Source organism: Lissotriton vulgaris, chromosome 8, assembly GCF_964263255.1.
Source record: "Lissotriton vulgaris chromosome 8, aLisVul1.2, whole genome shotgun sequence".
NCBI lineage: Eukaryota > Metazoa > Chordata > Amphibia > Caudata > Salamandridae > Lissotriton > Lissotriton vulgaris.
The window spans coordinates 1,128,685,166-1,128,708,524 of record NC_141696.1 but is presented as its reverse complement, the minus strand read 5'-3'; the positions used below and the strand labels follow the sequence as shown (position 1 = coordinate 1,128,708,524).

Sequence of the window (23,359 nt, the reverse complement as noted above, 5' to 3'; positions counted from 1 at the left end):
CGTAAGAAATCTATCACTTCGTGTTAGATAGCTTTCAGATAGATATCCGTAGCGTTACCATCAGCGGTCACGAGAGTTGAACAAATTTTAATGAAGAATCTGGACACAACAACAGGGTCAGTTGAGGTCGTGTAGAGTTTTAGATGAATGATACAATTACTCTAATGTCTCCATTTACATCAATAACGGCAATACGGGAAGCGAGCTGCTTTTGGCCCAATCCGTTTACATTCCATGACCAGATATGTAGGTCTCTGTGTGAGTGGTGGGTCGTTTTAGCACATGAAATGTGAAAGTGGAATCGCTCCCCAACCGGAACAACCCTGCCCCAACTCTGGTAACTATTGTCCCCAGACCTCCCTGATATCTCCCAACTCCCCTGCCGAAGTAAGTCTGTAGTGATGCATCAATAATAGAAAGAAGAAAAAAAACAAGTAAAGCATGCCTCAAAACCCCTCCCCTCCCCTCACCTCTTCCCTTTTATCTACATGTAACTGAAAGGAAAACCCTCTTCCCCATCATTGGGTAATCAGTGAGTGCTCAACCTCAGTTCCCTTGGAGGAGACAATTTCTTTTTCTTTTACAATTGGTAGGAGGTGTCAAGTATTCTAAACACTCGGGTAAGGATTTGATTTCCTGTATACACTTAAACACTTACTATCTCTTTGGAGTACCAAGAATATAGCCATCAGATATACACACAGGTGTGACATGCTACCTGTTAATCAATCTACCGCCATGGATTCTGCTAGTTAAAATTGGATTCACAGTTTGCTGTTGGTCATTGGAATAGATCCTTTATCAGTTGTTGCTGATTGGCTAACTTTGACTGATTGGCTAGTAGCCACTAAATGTTTATCATCTGACTTTAACTTTAACTTCAGGTTTTACCTAGACACTAGAGATACTGCACTGGGGAAAATCCATTGGATATTTCACAGTCCATCTCAGGGAAGTGTAAGGTCGACTTGGACAGTTAATAGGTCATTATTACAAGATGTCTAAGTGGGTGAAAAGTCCCAATGCATTGTGTGATTAAACAAATATATTTCAGCACTTACTTGTACTTAAAAGTTGATATACTGAAAGGGACGGATTCAACTTTGGGCTATAACTTTATTCCGTATCTGTAGTCTGAAGGCATAGAGAGATCAAACAGTTATAATATTTTGCAAATAATTCAGTATAAATTGTCATTTACATAGAATGTCCTTTTTTTAAACACAGCCTGTAATTTACAATGTGTCATCCATTCAACAGGTTCCATTTGGCAATGGGGCGGACGTCACAGAATATAGATTGGAATGGGGTGGAGTGGAAGGTTGTATGCAAATTTGTTACTGTGGTACTGGTCTTTCCTATGAAGCAAAGGGACTCTCACCAGCAACTGTTTACTACTGCAGAGTTCAGGTAAAATAGAAATCATTGTGAGTGTCCCTCAAATACTGCAAACATTTTCAGATGGTTTCATTGATATTTTCATTGCATCTTTATTTTTGTTCATTTTCAGGCAGTGAATGCTGCAGGTGTGGGCCCCTTTAGTGAAGCGGTTGCATGTATGACTCCCGCCTCGGTACCAGCAGCCGTAACTAGTCTTTGGGGAGTGAAGGAAGATGAAGTGGAAAGTTTACAATTCTCATCTTCGACATGCCTGGCTATTCAGTGGGAAAAGCCTTGTGATCATGGATCGGAAATTACTGGTTATTGCATAGACTTTGGTGAAAAGCAGCCAGTTGTAGTTGGAAAAACTCTATTCTACATTATGGACAATTTACAACCAGATACAACTTACAGGTATGCAAACAGTCTCAGGCACCCAAGGATTTTAAATCATCTGAATATCAGGCAGTTTCAATATGTGGTACCAGCCATTTGCATTTTCACAACTTTCCATAAGGCTTTTTCCACTATTAAATGGCAGATAATACCAGATGCATCTAGTTTTACCTTGGTTCAAGTGGCATCGCACACATGTTGATATCCTGGCCAGGTCAGTATTTTTGCACCGCCAAATCAAAACCTCTGCTCTCCCTGTTGAACACACATGCTTTTTTTCTTTTTTTACAGAATTCTTTCTAGAGCTCCTATGAAATATGTAGATTTTAAAATGTACCAGGCAGACTGAGAAAGTAGCTAAATCCTCATGCCCACCCAGTAGTAATTGATTGTGCAGCAGGATGATGTCATTTGGTTTAAGTTTTTTGACTTGACTCCTAAAGGGTGAAAAATAATCTAAAAGTTAGTTCTTGAAATTCTACCAATCTCAGAGTACTGAGTTTAAAGCCCCAACTTCGTGCTCTACAATGACAAATGAGGAATAGACCACAGTAGGTCCAATGATTTATCATTTGTGCTAAGAGTCATCACTTCGATTCAGGTGCAGGGAATCAAAGTCATTCTGAGAACCCTCGTAACTCAATTGAAGAAATTAACCACTTGTTGGGAACTGCGGAGTATGGGCACTGTATCTTGTCTACATCTGGTTCTGCTGCAAGTGGTTAGCTTTTCTGGCAGCCTACAAATATGGCTGTTAGGCCTAGCATCCTTAGCATGGTTTCCCCACACTTTTTGCCTTCTCACCTCCTGTTTTTGACTGTTTTGTTGAACTTAGTTTATGCAGGTTGTAGAACTCTGTGCACTTTTTTATTGTTCACCAGTGCTAAAGGGCATGTGCTTTGTATCTAAAGTGTGATAACAATTGGTTTATCCCTGATTGGCATATTTAATTTACCTATAACTCCCTAGAACAGTGCACTGCATATGTCCAGGACCTATAAATCAAATGCTACTGGTGGACCTTCAGTACTGATTGTGCCACTCACATAAGTAGCCCTTTAAACATGTCTCAGGCCTGCCATGTTGTCCTGGCAAATTAACCTGCTAGCCCGGGACAAACCTTCCTTTTTATAACTCTAAGTCACCCCTAGAGAAGGCACTGGACAGCCCAAGGGTAGGGTGCAGTGCACTTAAAAGGTAGGACATGTACTTATAAGTTTTACATATCCTAGTAGTGCAAGGCCTATCTCTCCCATAGGATATCATTGGAGCTACCTTGTAAAATGTTATAAGTGTAGCTTCCAATTGGGTAAAGATCGGATAACCAAATTTGGTTTCTCTGGGCTCACAATTTACAAGTTTTTAGTGAAGTTGGTTTTTAGATTGCAGTTCTGAAAATGCAACTTTTAGGAAGTTGGCTTTTTTTTGCTTAAATCATTTGGTGCTTTCTGCCTGTTTTTGGAATGCACGTCTAGGGTGGGTGATAGCTCGCTTTCTGCATTCTCTCTAGACAGCTGCACACATAGAAAGGGGAGGTGTGTATGAGTGGTCATCTGCATGTTGATGGGTCTGCCTGAGCAAGATGAGGTGGAATTTCTGATACTTCTACCTGAAAGGGCTGTGTTGTGTCCACACACAATGGTCTGCATACCCCCTGTAGTGAATCTTGGGCCATGGCAGGGTCTTGTTCACTACAAAGATCTTTCTTTGAAGTCTCCCTACTTCTAAGGCTAAATGGGTATAAGTACTGGACCTCTGACAACATGTACTCAGAACACTGATGGAACTAAGGACATTCTGCAGGGAAGAAGAGCTGCTGTGCTTTTAGAGGGGCTTCCACTTTGCTAACTGTTTTGCTGTGTTGGCCTGCTGCCTGTTGATTGCTTTGCTGTAGGAGGGACTGCTACTTTGCTACCTGCTTTGCTGTGTTGGCCTGATGCTTCTTGCCTTAAAGTGAGAAGGACTGGATCTGCTCTCTACATCCTAAGGACTTACGTTTCTCCAAGGGCTTGTTGGCTTGCCTCCTGTTGTTGAAGTCTCAAGGCTATCAAAGACTTCAACTTTCAACTTCATCCCAGCACCTGAACTTTACCTGCTGCAAGTCTTGCTCCTCCAAGTGGTGCGATTCCAGTCCAGCGCCTTTGGATGTGAGTTTAAACTGCTGCATCTGTCAGAACCTCTGTTTTGACATCTCTGCTCCGATTGGAACCAGAAATATCGCCATCTGCAACCTCAGGATTGACACATCACCACCGCTGCAAGGTGTGGACCCGTCGTACTCCTCGCTCGCGTTCCACACTAGGTATTTCATCCATGGAAACGAAGCCTCGGCACTATTGACTTTTGTTCTGCGACAAGGAATTAGGTACTTGGCTCAGCGGGCCCTGCGTGGGTCTTGCTTTGCTGCACTCTGTCATGAGTGGCTTGAACTCTTGACTTTGTCCTGGTCCTGCACTCTGTATCGGGCGACCTGAACTCTTGACTTTGTCCCGTTCCAGCACAACCTACAGTAACCCTAAATTGCTATTTGCTTCTGACCACTATTTTTCTATTTTTCACTTAATATTTAAAATGTTACATCTTGACTTGTACTTATTGGATTTGTTTAGAATATGCTAATCTAGTTTCCTAAACTGGTGTTTTCATTGTGTTACTGTGTCTGTTTGCACTGATACATTACACATTCCCTCTTTAGATTAGCCTGACTGCTCTGTGCCAAGCTACCAGAAGGTGAGCACAGGTGATCTTTTAGCGTGTTCCTCACCTACCCTGACTAGAATTGTGGTTCCTGCTTGGGCAGGGTACATACATATGCCAACCAAAAACCCGATTTCTAACATTGGTGATCAGGGGTGAGGATAGGACTGGTATTTGTGCAGTGCATATAGTGATAGGTGTACACCACTTCCCACTCTAAGACGAAATAAGCACTAATATTTTTTTTTTCTCTGATTGATAATTTTTGTACATTTTCTCAAGAATCATGTCTGTCTGGAGAGCCAGCAGCTGCACCCACAGAAGTGAATTTTGAGCTGGCAGATTTGAAAATCTATACAGTGGATCAGCTTAAATGATTCTCCTGTTTTTGACTCTTTTGCTGAAGTTTGTTTTTGCTGGTTGTAGAACTCTGTGCACCTTTTCACTGCTGACACATGCAAAAGTGTGTGTGCTCTGTATCTAGGATGTGACAACAATTGGTTTATCCCTGATCAGCATATTTGATTTACCTAGAAGTCCCTAGTATATTGCACTACATGTGCCCACTAAATCAAATACTACTGGTGGGCCTGCAGCACTGATTGTGCCATCCACAAAGGTAACCCTTTAAACATGTCTCAGATTGCCACTGCAGAGTCTGTGTGTGCGGTTTTAAACTGCCATGTTGTCCTGGCAAGTTAACCTACTAGCCTGGCAAAAACCTTACTCTTAATTCACCCAGAGAGAATGCCCTGGACAGCCCAAGGGCGGGGAATGGTGTGGTTGATAGATAGGACATGTACTTTTAAGTTTACATGTCCTGGAAGTGAAATGCTCTTAAATTCATGTTTTACTACTGCAAGTCCTATCTCTCCCATATGATAACATTAGAGCTGCCTTGTAACATTTTATAAATGAGGCTTCCAACTAGGAAAAGATAGGAAAACCACACTTCAGACACACACTTTAAAAACATATCTTTTAGTGAAGTTGGTTTTTAAATTGCAGTTCTATAAATACCACTTTTAGAAAGTCCGCAATTTCTTACTGAAATCATTTCATGCCTTCTGCCTGTCTCTGGAATACACATCTGGGGTGGGTGACAGCTGGCTTCCTGCATTAACTCTAGACAGCCAAACACAATGGAAGTATAAGTGTGCCTGAGTGGTCATCTGCATGGTAATGGGTCTGCGTGAGCAGGGTGAGGGGGAGGAGCTGACACTTCTACCTAAAGGGGCTGTGTCCTGTCAACACACAAAGGGTTGCATTCTCCCCTGTAGTGCGTCTGGAGCCAGAGCAGGGAAGGGCAGGGCCTTGTACACTACAAAAACCTTTCTTTAAATGCTCCCTAATTCAATGGCTAAATGAATATAAGTGTTGGACCTCTGAAACCATGTACTCAAAACACTGCTGGAACTAAGGACATTCTGCCAGGAAGAAGAGCTGCAGTGCTGTAGAAGGGACTGCTACTTTGCTAACTGCTTTGGTGTGCTGGCCTGCTGATTGCTGTGCTGTAGGAGGGACTGCCACTTTGCTGTGTTTCTCCAAGGGCATGTTGGATTGCCTACTGTTGCTGAAGTCTCAGGGATATCAAAGACTTCACCTTTCAACTTCATCCCAGCACTTGGACTTTACTTTGGTGTAAGTCTTGCCCTGCCAAGTGGCGCCAATCCAGTCCGGGGCCCTTGGATGTGAGTTTAAAGTACTTCGTCTGTCCGGACCTGCGTTTTGACATCTCTGCACCGATTGGACACCTACATGTCTTCTGCCTCAAAAATTGTGATCGACGCATAACCGCCACTGCATGGTGAGGACCCAGCGTACTGCACTCAGAAGCGCCTCCAGAATCACCGCTTCAGGGATCAACGCATCGCTGCCAGTGTGTGGAGAAGTACAGCACATCATCTCCAGCTGGATTAACCCGGCGCAGCTCCCTTGATTAACCCGGCACAGCTCCCTTGCTTTCCAGCCTTGGCGTTTTATCCACAGAACGAAGCCTCACCACTACTGCATTTTGTTCTGCGACAAGGATTAATGTGCTTTGCTGCACTCTGTCATGAGTGGCTTGAACTCTTGACTTTGTCCTGGTCCAGCACGACCTACAGTAACCCCATAACGCTATTTACTTCTAAGCTCTAGTTTTCACTTATTCTTTAAAAATTCATATTTTGACTCATACTAATTGGTTGTTTGTCGTTTTGGTCTTGTTTTGTTCAGAATATAATCTATTTTTTTAAACTGGTATGGACTCTTTTTGTGGTGTTTTACTGTGTTACTGTGTGTGCACAAATACTTTACACATTACCTATTTAGATTAGCCTGACTGCTCTGTGCAAAGCTACCAGAGGGTGAACACAAGTGATCTTTTAGTATGTACCTCCGTGACCTTGACTAGGATTATGGTTCTTGCTTGGATAGGTGCATATCTCTGCCAACTTGGACTCCTGATTTCTAGCAATTTTCGTGGAAGATTTGCTTTGTTCTGCAGTACCTGCTCTTCATCCAATCAGGCAATATGTACAGGCATAAATAAGCAGTAAATAAATGAACAGATGCAACCTTACAGCAACGTAGAAATCAGAGAAAGTACTATCTACAAAACACAGGTAGTCATTATTATGATTCTAGCCTCACAGGGTCGGATTGATTCAGAACCAGTGAATAGTTTACTTTACTTTGTCAGTTCGGATACAAAACATCCAGTGGCAACTACACACATTTTCAATTGAAGATACAATAAAAATAAACCCACAAAGTGCATTAGAAAGTTTAACTTATACAATCATAGTTTTATCTTTTTCTGCCTTTATGTGCCACACTATTTGAAGGTACTTGGAAACCACAAACAAAACACACATGCTAGTGTCTAATTTGTATATTCTGAGTAGAATGGCACTGTGTTTCCCGTTTGTAAACAAAGTAGCTTTACCCATTTCGGTCTAGGATTCTGGGCCAGGTCTGGTGGCTTAGTGGACTAATGTGACCACTGTAGGGGCCTATGTTGACCTCATGGTCACAAGTTCAAATCCTGGCATGTCTGCTCAGCCTTTCCTCCTTCTAAGGTTGATAAAATGAGTACCATTGAGTTGGGTAACAATAAACAGCTGTTATTTAGTGCCAAGAGACTATTTAGGGTGAGTGTGCGCTTTACAAACACACATTATGTCTTGTAATGTTATATGATGTTATGTTATGCAGCACAAAAGAAGAGAACATGTCTCAATTTAGTCTGCAGATTTAGACGATGAGCAGCATGTATTACTTCCAGGGTCAGTCTCAGGCCAGAATGTCTTGATAAGAGCCAGAGGTAGGACCCCTGTCCCAAACTTGAGGTATAGGTTTTACCCCACAAGAGATAAAATAAAATCCATTTAATGTTTAAATTTATTTTCCCATTTCATCAGTTTTGTGGCAGGCCAGCTGGTAGGAACGCTTTCAATGGCATGGGGTCTGCAAGGTCGATCTGTGGTTTGGCATAAGGGATACGTGCTTCGGGGTGATACCAATGCCATGCGTAGCTACACTGTGTTACCAGGTAATAAAGATGGATATCCGGGACTCTGAATCCCCCTCGTTCATACTGGAAGAAAAAGGTGTTCCAGCAAATGTAAGGTTGTTTACTTCCCCAGATGAAATCTGTCAAAAGCATATGGAGTTGAGAAAAAAACACTTTAGTTAAGGTAATTGGGATGTTGTTGAACAAATGTAGAAGCTGGAGCAGGACTACCATTTTAATGATGGTTCTATGCCCTGCTATAGATAATGGGAGTCGGATCCATCTATCCACCCTGGCCCCAAGCTGGTCCATCATTGGGCCATAGTTTAGCTGCAGTATCTGTTCTCTGTCCCTGTGCAGGTATATCCCCAAGTACCTCGCCACTGTTCCGCACCAGGCCTCCGGGAACTTGCCGCAGGTCCGGTCCTGCACCACCGTTAGTGGAAAAATCTCTGCGTTTTTCCAATTTATGCTTAGGCCCGAGAGAGTTCCAAAGCGATCCATCTCATTCAAGAGCGATGGGACGTTATCAGCCAGGTGTCTCACATATAGGTCAATCCCTCTTGCTCCCGGGAAACGCATAATCGGGACCACTGGTGAGTGATCCGATAATGTACGGGGGAGGTGTTTGATGTCTCAGACCCATGGTATAAGACTGCTCAATGAGCCTGTAATCTACATGCATCCACATATCATGTTGTGTTGAGTGGTGTGTATAAGCTGATTCCTGGGGAGTTGTTGTCTCCAGACATCTAGCAGCACATATGCATCGCAGAGATCTTTAAAAATCTTAAGTGATCGCGGCTTATTGATGGGGGCCATGGCAGTGCTGTCTAGGTTTCGGATCTAGTTGGATGTTAAGGTCACCCCCAAAAAGAATGTAGTCTGTGTCCACTAGGTCAATTTGTGACTCTAGGCGCTGGTAAAAGGTAGGGTCATCTACATTTGGGGAATGCACATTGACGAGTAGAATCCGTTGCCCCACTCGGTGGTCTGCAAACCAGCAGGTACCGCTCCTCTGCATCAGTGATTGTGAATGTGTGCTTAAAGGGTAGGGCCTTGCGTATCAGTATGGAAACACGTCTATGATCTGTATTTGGAGAAAAAGCAATGAGATCCTCAAGTAGAATCAAATGTATAAGGGCCAGTGATGCTAAGTGCGTTTCCTGCAGGAACACAACATCAACCATGTATCGCCGAACGTACTGTAACAAATGTCTGCATTTACACTAATTGTTTAGTCCCCTAACATTCCAGGTCATGATTGGGACGTCTACATACCGTCTAATATCGTTCTGATGTACCATATAATGTCGAGACTCGGTTCTGAGGGCTGATCAGGTGTACAATCGGGTGCCTGGCGTCGTGGGCGATGTGCCAAATACGCCATCACCCCCCTCCCGCGGTCTATGGGGTGGAAATTTATCTCCTTCAAAGTGCATTTTAATTTTTGTTGTCTCTGACCCTGAGACTAGAAGGGTGTCGCCTCCCGTTTTTTTGTTCGGTGAAGCCCCCTTTACATTGCACTTCGACAGACATTTTTACTTGCACGTCCCTTGGTAGGGTGGGCCTTAGCGTGCCCATACCGCCGGGGTTTAATCACTCTAGGTCCTGACGAATGCCAGGTTAACTACACCAACATTGGCAGAAACATGTTGACCATTCACTATCACGTAATGTTATTGGAAACAGACCATCCAATTTAGTTGGCCTTGTTTACCAACACATTTTTATTATGTCCTTGATGATCAGTCATTAAATCAATTTTTGATACATACAAGGCATTTTTAATTCACTACATAACTCTGTTCACGTAACTCATCACCTAGCCCTCACACCTTCACATTACCCGCTCCGCAGTAAATCTGGCATTGAAGCACACTGGGGTGACATTCGGTCACACCCAGTGGGGCCCGATGATGAAGCATGTCACCGACCAGGTCGGTGAGTGAGGGCTTTCTAAACAAACCTAATTGGTGTTGTTGGTCTCTTGTGCTCGTTTACTTCTGTGCTTCCAGACCAAGGAACACTCTTTTGTTGTTTTCTTTCTAGTTACAGTGGGGACGAAGAGTGTTCGCTTCTTTCCCTACCTCTCTTTTTGTTGATTTGTACCATATAATGTGACAGTCATATGCTGCAGTGTGTAACAATAAAAACAATGGATTGTGACACTAAGAGAGTAAAACAGGAAAAACCCACATAGAGAACTACTCCTACGATTCCCCCCCTCCCCTCCCATACTTGGCAGCTGTCTGTTCAGTACAATCCCCACTTAACAAGATTTCCAACCTCAAAACTCCCACGAGCTAGAAATAGCTGCAAAGCAGTGAACATTTGAACATCACAGGAGGGGTGGCTTACAGCTGCATCCCATTCACATCCCTTTGCATCACAAGAAAACTGTCAACTTAAAATAGTCATGTCCTCAAGCCTTTGCAGAACGCAAGAAGAGAGGTACAGTCCCTGAGGGATTTGGGAAGGGAGTTTCACAGTCTCGGGCCCAACACTGCAAAAGAACTCCCTCCCATCTGGGCCAGAAGGGATGTAAAATGCCACTGTGTCCAGGATGTAGCTTGGACCTGTTATAGTTTTGACCTTAAACATGTAGCAGAGAGCCTTAAATTGTATTCATTTAGAGACCGTGAGCCAGTGCAGCTCATGAAAAAGATGAGCTACTGAGGTGTGTTTGGGAAGACGGAACAGCAGTCTGGCTGCCGATATCTGGGCCATCAGCAGACGCCTAATAGTTGCCTGGCCTATTCCCAAATATAGGACATTAAGGTAATCAAATCTAGATATTATTAAGGCTTGAATCACAGTCCTTTTTGCAGATTGGGGGATCATTCAAATGATCTTCCCCACCCATTTCAGCACAGCGAAACAGTTCGAGGTACCTTTAGACACCTGAGGTTTTCTTGTTGGTTTTTCATCAGGAACAAGACAGTATGGGAAGTGGTCCTAAGGAATCGAACCAGTGTGGGGGGGCCCCCAGAGCGGGTCATGCTTACCCAAAACCATTACCTCTGTCTTATCTCCATTAAATTTGAGAGAGTTCACACTCATCCAAGTGGCCACTCGACTCAAGCCCCGGTTAAGATCAGAAGGTCCATGAACCTGAGCAGATGACAAAGAGAAGATAATTTGGGTCTGCCAAAGGAAGGATGTAGATATTAAATAGCAGTGGACTTAACACAGAGCCTTGGAGAACACTGTGCAGTGGCGGCTGGCATCTCCCTGGGGAGAAGCACCCACGGAAAATGGAAAATATATACATATATATATATAAATATTTTTTTTAAACGTACACTATATCTCTGCCCTGCACGTCTTCTCGACTCGCAACTGGAACCAGATGTTGGAACTCCCTGTCCCAATCCTGGCGCTGCTCACATGCAGCATGTGAGCAGCGATAGGATTGGTGGAAGCAGCCTGTACTGTCTCTAAATCCAGCTGTCTTAGGACAGCTGGGTGGGGAGTTTTAAAGTGCGCAAGTGTGGCTGGCTGTCACAAGACTGCCAGTCAGAAAGGTATGTGCACTTTAAACAGTGCCATACCAGCCCACCCTCCTCCCTGCTGAGTGACATGCTTCTGTCATTCAGCAGTAGCCCTGCGCCCCGTCCTGACGTTTGACTCGGGATGAGGAATTAAAAATAAAATGGTAATTAATTACCATTTTATTTTTCATCTTTGGGGATTTTTCAATCAATCAATCAACATTTGTAGAGCGTGCTACTTACCCGTGAGGGTCTCAAGACGCTGAGGTGGGAGAGCTGCTACTGTTCGAACAACCAGGTCCTGAGAAGTCTCCTAAAGGAAAGCAGGTCCTGGGTCTGTCGCTGGTGGTTGGGGAGGATGTTCCATGTCTTGGCCGCGAGGTGAGAGAAGGATCTGCCGCCGGTGGTTGTTCGGTGGATGCGTGGAACTGTGGCGAGGGCGAGGTCAGCGGAGCTGGCGGTTGGGAGTGTAGAAGGTGAGTCGTTTGTTGAGGTATGCTGGTCTGGCGTCGTGGAGTACCTTGTGAGCGTGGGTGAGGAGCTTGAAGGTGATCCTCTTGTTGACGGGGAGCCAGTGCAGGTTTCTCAGGTGGGCGGTGATGTGGCTGTGGCGAGGGATGTCAAGGATGAGGCGTGCGGAGGTGTTCTGTATGCGTTGAAGCCTCTTCTGGAGTTTAGCCGTGGTTCCCGCGTAGAGGACATTGCCGTAGTCCAGCCTGCTAGTGACGAGGGTCTGGGTGACCGTCCTTCTGGTTCCAGTGGGGATCTATCTGTAGAACTTGCGAAGCAGACGGAGGGTGTTGAAGCAGGAGGAGTAGACGGCGTTGATTTGCTGGGTCATGGACAGTAATGAGTCCAGGATGAACTCCAGGTTGCGTGCGTGGTTGGTGGTTGTCGGCGCAGCTTCCACGAGCCGGCCACCAGGAGTCATCCCAGGCGGAGGGGGTGGAGCCGAGGATGAGGGTCTCCCTCTTGTCCGAGTTCAGTTTCAGGTGACTGTTCTTCATCCATTCGGCAACCCTTCATTCCTTCGCGGAAGTTGGTTTTGGCGGTGGCGGGGTCTTCAGTGAGGGAGATGATCAGCTGGGTGTCGTCGGCGGATGCGATGATGTTGAGGTTGTGCGATCGAACGATGTTGGCGAGCGGTGCCATGTAGACGTTGAAGAGGGTTGGGCTAAGGGATGATCCTTGGGGTACGCCGCAGGTGATCTTGGTGGGTTCAGATCGGAATGGCGGGAGGCGGATTCTCTGGGTTCTGTTGGTAAGGAAGGAGGTGATCCAGTCCAGGGCTTTGTCGCGGATCCCTGAGTTGTAGAGGCGTGTGCGTAGGGTGTGGTGGTAGGCGGTGTCAAAGGTGGACCGAGAGGTCTAGGAGGATGAGGGCCGCGGTTTCGCCATTGTCCAGCATAGTTCTGATGTGGTCGGTGGCAGCGATGAGGGCGGTTTTGGTGCTGTGGTTGCTGCGGAATCCGGATTGGGACGAGTTCAAGGTGGTGGTCTCTTCGAGGAAGCAGGTCAGTTGTCTGCTGACGATCTTCTTGATGACTTTCGCCGGGAACAGAAGCAGGTAGTGTAGTGAGGGCTGGGCCTTGTTTGCGCACATTGCTATTTTAGCATAGGCTTATTAGAAGTTTAAACTCCATTTTACCTTTTTGCTGCTTTTTGCACACAACACTGAATATAGCTGGCGTTGTAACTTAGGCTGCGTGAATTATTTCACATGAGAAGGGCTTGTTTTCGGCATCCCTAGACTTACATCGCGACCCTAGTCGGCACAGTGAGTGCTAAAGGCTCCAAGGTTATCATAACAAGGCAGCTGTTGTTCGGGCTGGTCGGCTCACGTTTTAGACATAACATACATGCAGCTGCAGTGTACTGAGAGTCTGGCGTCTTTAATATTGCACTGTAGGCATGATTTCAGGCACTTGGAAGAATTCAGTTTCCAGAGAGACCGAGAGCTTTTGCAGATCCTGATGTGATTCACTCTTGCTGATCTTAGAGGTATGGGGTCCCCCACACAATCCTAAGAGACCTTCTATATTTTATAAAACATGGTTCCTAGCTTGGGAGGGTGATATACTAGGCGCTATAAGACCTGTTTTCACCATCATTGTAATATGATTTCTCCTTTTGTGTTTTATGGAATTGTAACAATGCTGATCATATTATTTCTGATCATATGTCTGCTTGTGTTAGCAAAGATACTGCATCTTAGAGCACGTCGTTAAAATAAACATTTTAACCTTTCCCGTGTCTCTTTTGCTCTTGTTGTGGACTGGTATTAGATTAACAAACGAAAGAGTGTTCTTGATTCCCACCATTCCGGAGTATAACCTAAGTTGCATGTTCTGGGTTGTCTAATCATTGGTTTCTTTGCTATAGGACGAAGAACTAATGTGACACTGATGCTAGTCGGTTAGGTTTTCTAGGTACTGAGGTGAGTTTTTTGGTTCACCACAATTCACTGAGGTCCTCGGTCTCTGTGCACAGTTCTGTGTATGAGTAGAATCCCTGCAACAGTAGATGAGACGGTAGTTCTTGAGGTCCTTTGGGTCTGCTTTGGGTTTCTTGAGTAGGGTGTTGATCTCTGCGTGTTTCCAGCTTTCCGGGAAGGTGGCAGTCTCGAATGAGCTGTTTACGTTCTTTCGGAGTTGGGGTGTGATGATGGAGCTCGCTTTGTTGAAGATGTGGTGGGGGCAGGGGTCTGATGATGATCCGGAGTGGATGGTGCTCAAGGCTTTGATGATGTCTTTGTCGATGTGGTTCCAGGAGATCAGGAGGCTGGTGTGGCTGGGGGACCGTGAGTCAAGGGTGTCGGCGGCTGTTGGGGGGGGGGGGGGAGGGGGGGGCTGGGTGTTGAAGCTGTTGTGGATGTCTATGATCTTGCGGTGGAAGAACGTGGCTAGAGAGTCCCAGAGGTCTTGTGACGGCGTGATGTCGTTGGAGCTGTAGCTGGGGTTGGTGAGTTCCTTCACAATGTTGAAGAGCTCTTTGCGGTTGTGTGCGTTGTTGTTGATGCATTCCTTGAAGGAGGTCCTTTTGACGGTTCAAATGAGTTGGTGGTGCCGGCTGCTGGAGTTCTTGAGGGCTGCGTGGTTGTCCGGTGTTTGCTCGTGGCGCCATTTCTTCTCTAGTCTTCTGTAGGTCTGCTTGGATGCCTGGAGGTCGGCAGTGAACCAGATGTCCCTTCTGTTGGTGCGTCTGTTTGAGGGTTTCTTGATCGGGGCGAGAGTGTTGGTGCAGTCATTGATCCATTGCCTAAGGTTGTGGGCGGCTGTGTTGGTGTGGTCTTTTGGTGGGTCTCAGGCGAGGGTGGTGGTTAGCTGATCTTCGGTGATCTTGTTCCAGCTGCGGTGGGGGAGTCCGTACACGAGGGTTCCCCTGAGGGTGGTGTTGGGATCGATGTGGATCTGGAAGTGCAGGTGTTCGGCGGTGCTGAGTGTGTCTTCGGTGTTAGTCGAGATACTGAGGATTTTTTTGTGGACGATGGCGATTCCTCCTCCCAGTCTGTTGGTGCGGTCCCTGTGGGTGTTCTTGTAGCCATCCAGGATAGCTATGGCAACGTCGGGTGCCGATGAGATGTTCATCCAGGTCTCCGTTAGGAAAGCGACGTCTGGGGAGGATGAGTCCCAGAGTTCGATGGTATGCCTGTGGACGGAGCGGGTGTTGAGTAGTATGCATCTGAGATGGTTGTGGCCTGCCTTGGTGAGGGGGCGGGATGTGCTGGTGTACCCTGGCAGGTGAAGCTGCAGTTTTGGCAGGTGAATGGTTCGTGGGTGTGCTTCGGGGTGGCCTGGAAGCAGGTTGCAGATCGGCTGGCATTAAGTGCGTGGCGGAGTTTGGCGTCATAGCGGCGTCTGGTGTAGTGGCGCTCGCGGGGGCCAGGGTGTCCGGCACTGGGCACGGCCGGGCGCAGACAGGCTTGCCTTTAGCGCGCCTTTGGCCCGCCAGCAGCGCAACCGCCATTAAGAAGGAGAGGTGGGAGGGAGGAGCAGCTGGGAGACAGGTGCAGGGCCAATGGGCGAGCGAGGGGGTGGGGCCACAGGGGACGCAGCGGCGGGAAAGTGAGTGTCAGAAGAGGGCAACGTGAGAAAGGCAGACAAGCCGTAAACACACAGTGCAAGTGGCAACAGAGTGGGGCTAATAGAAAAACAATGCAAGTGGCAAAGGAATAGAAACTACAGGCAAAAGGAGAGAGACAGAGAGGTACAGCAGCAAGTGGGCGGGGGGGCAACACGGGAGGCTCAAACTTGCGGCAGCGAGGGCGGGAGCACAGGCGCAGCTGGATGGAGCTGTGCGGCATGGAGAGAGACCTGCCTTGAGCAGGATCAAGGGTCGCTCTCCTCACCGCGCAGCAGCCGCCATTAAGAAGGGGAGGTGGGAGGGAGGAGCAGCTAGGAAGCGGGTGCGGGGCCAATGGGCGAGCGAGGGGGTCGGGGCCTCAAGGGACGCAGAGGCGGTAACGTGAGTGGCAGAAGAGGGCAAAGTGAGAAAGGCAGACAAGCTGTAAACACACAGTGCAAATGGCAACAGAGTAGGGCTAATAGAAAAACAATGCAAGTGGCAAAGGAATAAAAACTACAGGCAAAAGGAGAGTGGCAGAGAGGTACGGCAGCAGGGGGGCAACACAGGAGTCTCAAACTCGCAGCAGCGAGGGCGGGAGCACGGGCGCAGCTGGGTGGAGCTGTGCGGCATAGAGAGGGACCTTCCTGAATTTTTAAGTGGGGCTATGCTCCTCCACCCTAACGGAGGACCTGCCCCTGCACCAAAGGTTAAGACTCGGTTTTTGGATTTTGTGTTGGGTGAAACTTGAAACGTGCAGTCCTTGAGAAACAATGTTAGCTAGTCAAGGGCTTTTCCTTCCAAACCCAGAGCAGATAGACATTTGAGGAAGATGGAGTGAAACACAGTATCAAAGGCTGCACTGAGATCTAATATAATAAACTCAGCTGTACCGCCCTCATCCAGGAGTCATCTGTGGTGTTCGGTGACTCCAAGGAGGGCGGATTCAGTACTGTGGCTAATCCTGAAACCCAACTAGGGGAGGGGGGGGGACTCTTGAGCCTCTACATAAGATGTAAGCTGAGCATTCACATGCTTTTCCAAACTTTTGTAGAGCATTGGTAGCTGAGAGATTGGTTGGAAATTTGACCAACTCAACTTGTCCAGGTTAGGTTTTTTAAGAGGAGAAGAGCCATAGCATGCCTCCAGCTCTGAGGGACGTGGACCTTGCGTATAAAGAGGTGTTCAAGAAATCCAAAATCATCTGTAGTAGTGTTGGATCCAACAGGCAAAGCTTGGAAGGTGGTAGAGGGTCCAGTGGGGAGCCTGATTTGATGGATGATCTAAAATAAGATGGGGCGCAATGCAGCATCAACTCCATATCTAATCTTTTTGGGAATAACTAGGGAACTGTTAGGGAGCATCAACAGGGCCCTTATAAAAACATTTCCTGCCTTCTCTAAACCATCCATTTTACAATTCCTCATTATTCCGGTCCATAAAGAGCAGCACTCCTAGTCTGGCTCGGTATATCTCCAATACTGCTGATACAGGGTAAGTATTACCACAGTTATAAAATGTTATTAATGCACTTAATCTATGCTTCAATAGGGATATCTTTTTTTTTTTCACGTCCAACTGTTCATTTATTTAACTAAGTATCATGATTTTTTTTTTAACAAACTTTATTGTGCCATTTATTTAGGGTGCATTACATCCCGGCAAATGGTTTCGGCATTTTCCATTTTTCATCAAGGTGCAACATGATCCATTAAACAGTGTAATGAACTATATATACTTAGAATCTTGTACCCAACAGTTCCATGACATAAAAACATACAATATGAGAATACACTGCATTTATATTCATCCATGTTAGTTACTGATGTCACTAATGTGTTGTGACATGAATTTGTATTTTTAAACTCTAAAACGAAGTTAGCTACTCCCTCCCGCTCCCCCACCCCTTCCTGGTCTGACAGTGCGGTGACGTCTAATTAGTCTCTTAGTCATATAGTAACAGGAGTGCAACCTATATCCTTGGTACATCAGGGCCTTTCCACGTAATCTATTCTGATCGTCTCTGATGGTGCAAGGAATATCATGGCGGATCAGGGTAGTGGATCAAGTAACGGAAGTGGGACATTACGTCCCAATCCATGGAAATAGGACGCTTTCGCAATCCCCTTGCCTCCTCCAGTCTAAGTGCAGCGCTTTCCGCGCTACTCCATCTGATTACCTCTTCTCTCCATATTTGCAGTGGGGGGCTCCTTGGGGATTTCCATCTCCTAGTAATTGGCCTGATCGCTAATATAAGCGCTAAATCTAGAAATCTCAGCTGCACCCTCTGGGCTTTGGTGCGCTTGCGTAGACCCAATAAGCCCTTCAGTACGCTGTCTGTCATTGGCAGGTGTGTGATTTCTCCCAACATGTTGTGAATGTGTCCCCAATAATCTTAGAGGCACGGACAAGCCCATAGAATATGTATTAAACCAGCATCCTCCTCCATGCATCTCGGACAATGGTTCTGGGCCTCTGGAAACATGCAGTGTATCCGTTTCAGGGTTAAATACGATCTGTGGAGCACCATGTACTGTATGAACTTGAGTTTTGCATCACGGGACACCCGCTTGGGGTGTTCTAAAATACCCTCACAGGCTTTATCGGTGATTACCAAACCTGTGGATTCTGCCCATTTCCCACGGAGGTCCGCAAGGCATATAGAGGCCTGCATTCGGATGCCGGTATATATCCACCGAACTACGTGTCCATCCCTCCCCATATAATATAACAGATGCACCATGTCATGCTGTGGAGGCTCCCTACGCTGTGGTGCCCATGTAGTCTTAATGTAATGCACTATCATTGCATGTAGTAGGTTTCAATAGGGATATCATTTTTGCAGTCTACTCACACCACACATGCAATTCTGATATATTGATACCCAGGTACTTAAACTCAGTTACTTTTTCAAGTGCTTTTTTTGTGGGTTAAATGCTATATATTTTGTTCCCTAAATTTATTTGACAAATATTTGGTGTAAGGTTTCCAGATCTTTCTGGGTTTTGGAAATAATTAATGTGCCATCCGTGAATAGCGCAGCAGCCTTCTTATATACAAATGCTTGCAAATCTTTTTCACTCTTTGTTAAGTAATCAGTGCAGTAATTTATAATATTGAGGAAAATAGTGGGTACCAGGACACAGCCTCAACGAACACTCTTATTGACCTTAATCTTTTCAGTCACTTCTCTGTTTAAGTCCCATTTAACGTGGGCAGTATTATCTGTGTGTAAACATCTAATTACAACTGATAAATCATAAGGATTTCCCAATGAACATTTGACCTACCACAACTTCTCTCTTGGAGCCTTATCAAAGCCCGCTTATAAATCTATGAAAGTGGTGTATAGGTGTATATAGGTGTATCTGTTTGCAGAATATGTTCTGCAAATTATCTGGCAGGCTAATAGAACAATAGCTATTGGGATCAATACGGTGGACTTTTGGTTCCCCTCCAGAAATCTGGTATTCTGCCCCCGTAAGCAATTGCATTAAAGATGGTATTTATATATTGGGCCCAAATATTTTCTTTGGACTAAAAGAGATTGTGTTGTTCAAATCCAGAGCTTTGGTCTCTTTTTGAGCATTGATGGCCATCAGCTTGTCTTCTAATAAAATAAGGCTATATTTCTTGATTCAAAAACACACCTATCTAATAAGTTTAACATGAGGGGTTAGTAACCTCAATATTCGCTGCTTCACCCATTCAGTTGTCTGAACATACACCTCCGATTTCATAATAGTATTTCGGGATCCATGGAACACTGTGTGCCAAAATGTCCTTGTGTCATTGTGCCTGGACGCACTGAGAAGATTCCAGTCAAGTTTAGCTTGTTTATTAGACTGTATGTATCCACTCTAGAGACTCTTATTACGTCACTAATCCTCGATTTCACTGCTTGGAGAAGTTTTTTTTTAGTCCTTATTAAACCATTCTTTACCTTTCTGTTAAGTTTTGGTCTGACAATGGCTTTCTTGTGAAAAATTTCCCGAGTTGACCAAATAATTGATCGTTTTCAGGACTGCATGAGCATTGAATAAATGATCTAAAAAGCATTCCAACGTTCAACCTGTTTTATTGTAAATAGATTCAATGATTTTACGCATATTAATAATTTTATCTAATTTCAAATTTTTCAATAATTTGTAAAGGCTTACCCAGCGTTTTTAAAAGAGAATCTGTTCTTGTGATTAGGGATCTTCAGATTGAAGTGGAGAACCAAGGGTGCATGGTCACTTTCATAGCTTGGAGAACTCTTTATATCAATTAATTCAATCCTTAGGCTGATATCCATGAATATATAACCAATGCAACTTTTAAAGTGGCCTCTTTTAAATGTAAGTGTAGCCTTGGCGTCAGAAATTGAACGCCTGTTTTACGCACATAGTCTATGGGTTAAGGAAATGTCAACTAACTGCAGAGCCGCTTTAGACATCTGAAGACAAGTTGGGGTTACTAAGTCAGGGATGCTCAGATAGTCATCCACATCTCATGCTATCTCTCTTAGCAGACCCAGCGGCCCAAGGGTGGTATTAACACTATCGGTGCAGCGCATTTTCCCGCTGTGCGCTGAACTTTTAAAAATCCTGCGGTTCATGACGAGCTCAGCTCGTCATGAGCGTACGAGAGGTGTACTTCATGACGAGCTGAGCTCGTCATCAGCGTCGAAGGGGTTAAATTCCCCCCAATAATTATGGAAACATCTTTCCCCAGGGCGTTTACAATGGTATCTAACTGCCATAACATTGGCGATTTAGAGGACTTGTTACCACTTCTGTTATATAAATAAAGTAATAAAAGAGGTCTCCAATTCCACAGAGATATTTGTAAACCAGAACAGTGCAGGGACTTTATTTCAGTTAGCTTTACAGTACAACCTCAAGCTATTTTCATTCAAATGCATAGGACACCTATCGGTCACACAGCATTAGACTTTTTGGCCTATATCTGAAAGTTTTAAATACCTTGCCTAAAGTAATCCGTAGTAGCCTAGGTCTCATGCTTCAAACAGAAATCAAACTTCTACATTGTAAGATCTTCATTAATGGTCATAAACTTTGAATGATGCCCTGTTGCCTGCGTGAGCCCCGGAACATCTCCTTCGATATATTTTAACGGTTAAAGAGAAAGGCACTGAATAATTTTTATGACTGAAAGTCACTTTCCATATAGTTCAGTGTAGTTTGTCAAGGATGCATTTTCCTCCTTAATGCAGTTGGAAAAGCATTGCACTCTACAATTTGACAACTCAACTGTTGAGTACGTTTGTTTTTCCTCATTTTCTGACAGGAGTTTTATTCAGAATGCTGGCTCTTTTTACCAAATGCCTAGGTTGTGGTTGAAAGAAGGTGAGCTCTGATGCTCAGAAGGTCTATGTGGTGTGTCTTTCACCTACACACCTCACTAAAGGAAGTGCCATTTGTAGTAAAATGTTTAAAAGGATGCTTAAAGACAAAGAGGGCAGCAGAGTGTGTGGTTGGATGCAAGATATGAAGGCAGAACAAGAAAGGAAGAGAATGTAAGATCATCTTCTTACCATTCTTCACAAAAGCATCAATAATCAGATATGGACTCCCACAGAGGGAGATCTACGGACAAGAAATCTCACTCATGACATCCGCATTGACACCATTCTCATCTACGTCATTCGTGAACAAGAACATTGATGTTGAGAGTTTTTGCCCCATTGTGTTTGCCATCAAAAAGAAGGTTCGATGTCTATGGACCATCATCATTGTCATCACTCAATATCCATGTCAGCAGTGGGATTACTAACAAAGCTGTTGACGCTTAAGACTACGACGGCGCAGCCATCTCACTTAAGGTCAGCGTCAAAAAGTCATTGTTCTACATCCATACTCTCTACCAGTCGGTGTCATAGTCTCATCATTCGACGTTGAAGACAAAAACTAATTCGACGTCGAAGAGACATTTTTCTCTGTCGAAGACACCGGCTCCCGCAAAGAGGATTTGCATGAAGTTGATTTCACATCCCTCGATGTTGCGGGTACCTCAAGACAGTTTATCCTCCTCTTCAAAATGGTCTGCTTCTTCACATCAGTCAGAGTCTCCGCTACCTCAATCAGATATTGGGTTTCTGTGTATAAGACCTATAATACCAGCTGACAATCTGGTTCAGAATCCATTATGTCCTTTGAGTCTGTCCCCTGTGCAACAATTTTCTAGGGCCATGTCTAATACGCCCACTAAAAAATGGAAAGCTCCATCTTCAATTAGATTTCCGCCACCACGGACACCTTCTAACAGAGGATCCATGACCCCCTCATGCTTCAGAGAAGAAGGTCCGGATCACCTTATTCCACCTCGTATTCATCATACACTGCAACTTCGTCTGAGTCACGTACTAGGATATCTCCAGTGGACAATATCATTACCTTTCAGAATGTCTTAGTAAGTGGGGCATCTAAGCTAAATCTTACAGTGGATACACCTCAACCAGCAGTATTGGTAACCTTGAAAACTCTTCAACCAAGGACGATGCCAAGACCTCTTCTTCCTAGTCTTATGGATATTGTTGAGGAAAAGGTTGTAACTCCAGCCACAGTTAAGTCGGCTATACCAATACTCCAAAAGAAGTACTGCTTCCACAACAAGATCCCAATTTTCTAAGTCTGATCCAAAACCGGATTCAATAATCGCAACAGCGGTAAGGCGAAGTCAAGCTTCTTACCCGGTATCCACCACTCCTCCAGATCGGGAGAGCAAGCAGATGGGTTTGTGGCACAGCTTTCACCAATTTAAGAAAAGCCAATGCAGCTGCATTGTTAAGCAGATATCTCCAAGAGACACGGGATGGAATGAAAGCCTTGATGACTGACATACCAACCCACAGGCAACAGGACTCCCTAGAAATGGTGAATGAGGGTTCCTTGATTTCTAATCAATCGATTAGGGCTGCAGTAGACTTGGTCGAACTCTTTGCCACTTCATTTTGTCACAGCATCTCACTGAGGTGAACATCCTGACTGAGACTATCAACACTGAAGCCTGACACTCAGTTGAAGTTCAGAAATTTGCTGTTTTTAGGTTCCTCTTTATATTTCCAACATACTTTGGAGGAGATGCTCAGAATAAAAAATTGGCAGAAACAATAAAGGCTGTTGGCCTTGAGGAACAGAAGAAGTCGTTCAAGCAGCAATACAGGTCTAGAGACAAACGTTTTTATTTCCATAGAGTTCAAACCCCCTAGGTAGCCTTATCACTACTCGCAGCGGCAATCCCAAGGGCCATATCAAAGCTGTTATCAACACCTACTCAATCCACAGACAAAAACTCCTCACATAACAACAAGCAGTGAGGATCAAACACTCTCTTCACAGTTTCCCACTCCTGTGGGGGGAGCAATGAAATTCTTCCTGAAAGAGTGGAAAGCTATAACCTCAGACAGGTGAGTATTGGAGAGCATACAAGACGGGCATGCACTCGGTTTCAAAAACATTCCACCGCCTGTTTCTCCATTACGTGTCACGGTGGCTCATCAAGATAACCTATTGCAAGAGACATATGTTGTACTACAGAAAAGAGCAAAAGAAAGAGTCCCCTCAAACCAGGTCAATAAAGGAGTCATTCCAAACATTTTCAGCCTATTCTGGACCTCAGACTCCTCAACAAATATATCAAATTGAAAAAGATTCAGGATGCTGTCCCTCCATCTGAAATACCCACACATATGATAAAACGATTTTCTTTGTGCAGTAAACCTACTTTCATATTCCAGTAGCTCATTATCACAGACAATTTCTAAGATTTTTAGTGGGAACAGATTACTATCACTATGCTGTACTTCCTTGTGGCCTAAAATCAGCCCGCC

The 23,359-nt window shown here is 45.0% G+C and overlaps 1 protein-coding gene across 7 annotated transcripts in view; it reads left to right on the top strand.

Annotated features, from left to right (window-relative positions):
- The window catches only part of FNDC3A (fibronectin type III domain containing 3A), a 1,489,010-nt gene that overhangs the window by 1,193,873 nt on the left and 271,778 nt on the right, over positions 1–23,359 (top strand). For 5 of the 7 annotated variants that reach the window (XM_086934979.1, XM_086934981.1, XM_086934980.1 and 2 more), the window contains 2 exons: positions 1,261–1,410; positions 1,511–1,794. In XM_086934979.1, the coding sequence (XP_086791105.1) occupies positions 1,261–1,410; positions 1,511–1,794 (434 nt within the window). The remainder of the gene's footprint in view (positions 1–1,260; positions 1,411–1,510; positions 1,795–23,359) is intronic. The other 2 variants (XM_086934982.1, XM_086934983.1) reach the window with 1 other exon arrangement.